Source organism: Plutella xylostella, chromosome 14 (genome assembly GCF_932276165.1).
Source record: "Plutella xylostella chromosome 14, ilPluXylo3.1, whole genome shotgun sequence".
NCBI classification, from domain to species: Eukaryota; Metazoa; Arthropoda; class Insecta; order Lepidoptera; family Plutellidae; genus Plutella; species Plutella xylostella.
The window spans coordinates 6663775-6670132 of NC_063994.1; the positions used below are offsets into that span (position 1 = coordinate 6663775).

Sequence of the window (6358 nt, forward strand, 5' to 3'; positions counted from 1 at the left end):
TTTACTCTTGATTTACTTGATGAAATACATAAAAAGACACATACTGGCTTATTTTTTTAAGGCTGAAAGAAAAAAGAACTTTTGAAGCACCAAAAGTTACTTATTGTTTAGATTTTTTATGATTTAGATTTGACACCAGCTGTCATCCCATACATTTTCGAGCTGTCCAAACGAGCCTAGTATATTTCGACGACTTTAACTACGGTCTTACAAAAGTACTGTAAACAGATGAACTACCTAGCTATTGAGAGCAGTAGTGCTGCTCACCTGTAAAACCTGGGACTAACTTTAATACCCCATTTACACTCTCGCACGAGTGGCGAGGCGAGCGACAAGGCGAGGGGCGAGGCGCGAGTGTGAACAGACGCTCGTGGCTCGCCTCCTCGCTCGCCTCGCCACTCGCGGCGCTCGCGTCCGGAGCGGTTTTTGGGGCACGAGTCAAAGGAGCTCGCGTCGAGCTCGCGTCGCACGCGAGCGGGTGTTTACACTCTCGCGTCCGCTTCATTCTGGCTTCTACATCGTGCCGCGCAGGTTGTGTTCGTCGTCGTAGTGTTTTTTCCTCAGTTGGATTGGTCGCAAGACGAAACATTTAATTTCATATAAGTAAATATTTCAATAAAATAATAATAATAAAAAAACACTAAAACGTAAGAAATAAAAGCAGTACTTACCTGCTTAGATATATTAGTACTGTCACATAGAATAGGTCTAAACCATGTCTAAACCTTAAATTATTTCTTACGTTTTAGTGGTTTTTTGAAGTCTTTTTTTTATCATTATTTTATTTTATTACTTATTTATACTTAGTTTATTTGCAATAATTGACAATCAAAATTAAGAAGCAAATGATACCTATAAGTCCTACTAGTCAGTAGTAAACACGAAGTAGTTGCTATATACCTACCGTTGAGGAGTTCCCTTGACTACCTTCCGTTTCCATCATTAGATCAGCTCAAGGTCACCATCATATTTTTTTTAATGATAAAAATATAGGTAAGTACCTATGTACTTTCTAAATTTCATTAACTACAATCGGTTAATAGGTACCCAAAATGGAAATTCATAGCCTGTTTTTAACCCTTTACCCACCCTTGGAGGTGGAATCAAAATTTTAAAAAAATGGGACCACATGGGATCTCAACCCAATACATTAAAAAAAGAATTTTCAAAATCGGTCCATAAACGGCGAAGTAATCGGTGATCATACATAAATTCTTTATTGTTGCGACTAAAACTTCGACTTCCTCCATCGTTGCTAGCTCAAAGACAACTGAACTCTGCACGAGAGTGTAAACACCCACTCGCGTCACACGCGAGTGGGTGTTTACATTCGCGCCTCCGCACGAGTGACGAGGCGAGCGAGGAGGCGAGGGCCGAGGCGAGAGTGTAAATGGGGTATTACAGTTACGTTTGGGTGCCAAGGGCCTTGTACTTGTGTACGTTAATTTTAAGTTACGTTTTTATATTGAGTATAATTATGCCATTACTTTCTTATATTTTATATTATAATAATAATCTCCCTGAAATGATCTTATTAAAGTTTAATATTGTGTAGCGTTAAATTAAAATGTATTATTTAAAAGACATTAATTAAATCTAATAATTCCTAACAATCTTCGCACATTTCTTGTTTTGTAGATAGCTAAGTATTTGTCTTCCAATTACTATGAACTAACTTAATACTATGAACTAATTAATAAAAGTGTGCTAACTAATTGAATTTACATTTGCATTTAAGAAATTGTGAAAGAAAGACAGACTTGATAAGAATGTGAAATTAATTTAGTAAATTCATCTAATTATGAATTTGGCTTTTACTTTACTGCCTAGTCCAAAAAATATCAGTCCTACTCCCAAACTTTTACGACTTAGAAGGATCTATGCTACACTTATGCTGGAACTACACTAACGAGAAATTCCATTGATTATTTATAGCGATAATGGGCGTTTATCATAGGTACAATAAACGTTTGATCAATTCATTATCACAAACAATTTAACATATTTGTTTTTTTTTATGCCATTTCTCGTTACTGCAGCCACCCAGCACTTAAAAATTAAAAAGGCAACAACAAAAAAACCGTGCTAATTTTTTTGAATTTTTATTTTATAAAACACCATATGATATCGCACTGACCAAAAGCACACCACTGCAATACCACACCGTGCGCGCCTCCGAGATCCTTAACGGTAAGACTTCTGGTAGCGAGCGCGCGCGCCCGGACCTCCGAACTTCTTGGGCTCGCAGCGCCTGGGGTCGGCCACTAGCAGGCTCCTGTCGTATTGGACCAGGATGTCCTTGATCTCCTTCTTGGAGGCCTCGTCAACATCTGGAAGGGGCAGGGGAATTGGTTTAGTTAGTTGGTGAATTGGGTAGTTAAGGATTTTGATAATCTACCAAGTTTTTACGTGGATGAGTACCTATGCTTGATTTTAACTTGCTTGTATGCAAGACATATATGAAGTGAGGTAAGTTGTTGCCCTAGAGTGCCTGGCACACCATGTTTTATGTTAGATTTTAAGAATAATTTCAAAGCTTGCTATGAGACTGAGTACACACAAGCATCTTCAGTTGCTGATCTTGCGCATTATATTCATATGCTAAATGATACATGTCTGAATAATGTACATACAGCAACACTATCTTTTAAAAAAATACATAAGGGCCAGCCCTGGGCCTGTAGCACAGGCCGCTAATAAGATGTGACAAAAGTTCTCCGTCGCGCTCACTCTTGAGGCTAGGCGATGTGAGTGAGGGCAATGCAAATCTTTGTCACGTCTTAAATGCGCCACGTACTAGCCCTTCAGGGTTAAATAAAAATTATCAGTCACAAATATCTCAAAGGCTGTGACATTATCTGAACCCGTCATATCTGCCAGAAAACCATGACTAAGGGAAAGGACAGAATGTGGTGCTACAAACAACACTGTCCTAGTACTTCCTCATCGAGTTGAGCAGTCTGTTGGGCATCTGACAATAATATGATGAGTATGCCATACCATGCCCTATAAGATGTGTGTGGCTGATAGTAGAGCTAGAACTAAAAAAAAAATACCCTAGGATGGCCCTTACAATGATGTTAATGATGAAGAATGATGACTGGACATGGGTTGTAAGAAAATGTTGTACACATTTCAAACTAGCAGGATATTGAGAAATCCTGCTGCTTGGTAAATGTCACCTTTGATCTCCTTTCTCTGAAATGACTGACTCACAATGTGATGAGACAGCTTTGGAAAGAAAGGGTATTTCATTGAGTACTTAGAACGGAGCAAACATAATCTTATTAACTTTTATTTAATTAAGTACAGCAATATTCAATGTAGAATTTTAAATACAAATTGTTATAAAACAGTTGTTTCTGTTGTTAGGTTGTAGAGATTCTAGTTGATCTATTAAACTATGAAAGACAGAAAACATCTTGCATTCATTATCTTATTTATCTACTGTAGCCCACCAATTACTCAATTAGGATATTTGAAAATGTCCCTAACATTAAGCTCGTGCTCCCTCTAGTTTCTTGAATTTAAACTTTGTAAAGCATGAAATAATTGTAGATAAATAACGAAGATGAAAGCTGTACCTGAGGTAGTAAAAACAAAATGAAACACTTACATTTTTGGTAGTAGGCAATGAGAGCCTTGGAGATGGCTTGTCTGATAGCGTACACCTGCGCGACGTGACCTCCACCCTTCACCGTCACTCTGATGTCCACTCCGGAGAACTTCTCCTGAAGTTCAGAGAAATTAAGTGTCAATAGAGGTTGTCTTAGAATAAAATTTGAAGAAACTGTGTGGGTTATTCAGCATGGTAGATTTATTTCACATCCGAAGATACTCATGTTCGGAATAAGGAGAAATATTGACTCATCATAATGGTTCTGACTAAACATAATAAATCGGTAAGTTTGACTATTGTAACATAACTGTAACCTGATTGTAATGCAACATAGCCAAGAGTACTCAGGAAGTCACCGCACCAACAAAATAATAACAACACAAATATCTCAGAGCTACATCTCCAGAGACATAAAAACACATAAGTGCTTGTAGCATGGTGTTGCAAACCAAATCGTAAAGTACAAAAGACCACACTAACAATGTCATAGCACATACCTTGCCGAGCAATAGGATGGGTTCCTGAAGTTTGTACTGAAGGAGACGGGGCTCCACCAGCTCCAGCGGGCGTCCGTTCACCCTCAGCACTCCATTACCACGCTTGCAGTAAGCAACGGCTGTAGCGGTTTTCTGAAAATTAAATAAAACAAGATAACCTCTGTTGTTTGGTCATATCACTGTACATAAAATTAGACACTGAGCTGAGCATGAATAATAAGCTTAATAGGTTAGTTTAGGTATGTGAATTGAATTATCTAGGTACTTGCTGTATTTATAAGAGAATAGTAGAAATAATTAGTAAACCTAGTTTTTGAGGTTAGGATTGTTTGGAAGTATTTCTTTGATAAAAACTTGAAGGTTTCGCAATGCAATGCTATCAGTGTGAAGATACAAACACTTTGAGACTTGGATTTCAATGAAAAATACAACAGGAATAGAAGAAATCGGGCCCAACACGTGGATCCATTTGACAACACTTACTTTGCGGCCGAAGACCTGCACAGCTTGGATAGGTTCGCGCCTCGCCTGTAACATCAATACGAAAAAACATTGTAGCTGTTGTGTTCTAAAGAAAATGCACGTGAAAATACACTATTTCAACACGAAAATTATAAAATAATTAAACACACACCTCCTGCACGGCCGCCATTTTGACAGAGAAAGAACTAGTGATGGGAATAAGCGCGTAAATTTGATTACCGGTTTAACTAAAAACCCTGTTTTATCGAAACTAATGAAATCGATAAAAATATTTTGTATTTTATAAACTAAGTAATTTTGTCACAAGAATAGACCATACCTACTTTACTATATACGATACAATGACCAAAGAAAAAACTTTTTTTTTTTTGGTCATTGATACGATACGAATAATAAGAAAATATGTGTCAATGGTCATTGGTGTAAATTCTCAAAAGTAAAATAAATATGGGTCGTTATTATTCTGAGACTCTTATCTGAATGGGCGAAATTGAGATGTCCGAAAAAAATCAACAACGCTCATATTTTTTCTGATGATAGGAATAACCCTCCGTATCGTCCTAAAAAATCTCAGATATTTTCTATGCGTTAGTAATTTTATACAAAAAAAATATTTTGAAATCTCAGATTTTTTTCTATGCGTTAGTAGGTAATTTTATAGATATAAAAAAAAATACTAACGAATAGAAAAAATCTGAGATTTTTTTTTGATGATACGGAGGTTTATTCCTATCATCAGAAAGAATATGAGCGTTGTTGATTATTTTCGGACATAGCCCATTTCTTTCTTCACCGTGGCATTCTCGTTACCCTTTTTTTCTACTTCCATTACCAAAATCTTTATTAAAGAAAACGTCTAATGATTGATTGACGGCCGAATGGCGTAGTGGTTAGTGACCCTGACTACTGAGCCGATGGTCCCGGGTTCGATTCCCGGCTGGGGCAGCTATTTGTTTAAACACAGATATTTGTTCTCGGGTCGTGGATGTGCCCGTAAAATGGCAATAGGCCCGCCCCCTATTACATTGGGACTAACATAACACTCTGGCGAAAAGTGGGTGCAGCAATGCACCTCTGCCTACCCCGCAAGGGAGTACATTAGTACAAGGCGTGAGTGCGTGTTTTTTTTTTTCTAATGATCATTGACGTAATAAGCAAACCATGTTCATGTATTCAATAAGTAACCACTAACTTATCTCGGCGAGTTGCCCGTGGCCGAGCCCCGAATACAAAGGAGAAAAAATAATAAGGCCATTTCCCATCAATATATTCTTTACTGTACAAATAAAAGTAAGGACATGAAAACTGTAGAGATACCTACAGTTATATTATATTCACCAGGCTCTCTTCATAGCCCGGCTGGTGGCTCTAGCAATGATGCTGCCAGATTTTACGTTTCCTGTGGCGGCCATGGCTGCTGCCGCCAAACTGCCGGCGGCAACGCCGACAACCGTAAATCCGAGCTTAGCGAGCAGCCAAACACCCTTGCCGGTGTAAAGTACTATGCCAGCTACAATTTTCACAATCACTGATGCCCCACACATTGTGTCTAGATGTAGAATTGTAGACGTAGTATTTTCCAATCACAAGATTGCTGTAGATGTAGAATCTTCTATCAAGTTTCACGTTACACGTAGCGTAAAGTAACTAAATAATACTGAAGTGCGAATGAAAACATTTGTTTTGTGTTGTTGCTACTGGCTATTGGCTACTGCTTTTAATAGAACTACATAATCTAATCTACCTTTGCTATGGCACG

At 38.0% G+C, this 6358-nt stretch overlaps 1 protein-coding gene across 1 annotated transcript; it reads right to left on the reverse strand.

Moving 5' to 3' along the window:
• Window positions 1-2105: 2105 nt before the first annotated feature.
• Window positions 2106-4782, reverse strand: LOC105383481 (40S ribosomal protein S16). The gene is given in 5 exon segments (NM_001309082.1): window positions 2106-2330; window positions 3617-3731; window positions 4117-4248; window positions 4600-4653; window positions 4751-4782. Coding segments are annotated over 5 exon segments (465 nt in total). The 5' UTR covers window positions 4769-4782; the 3' UTR covers window positions 2106-2184.
• Between the last annotated feature and the right edge of the window lie 1576 nt (window positions 4783-6358).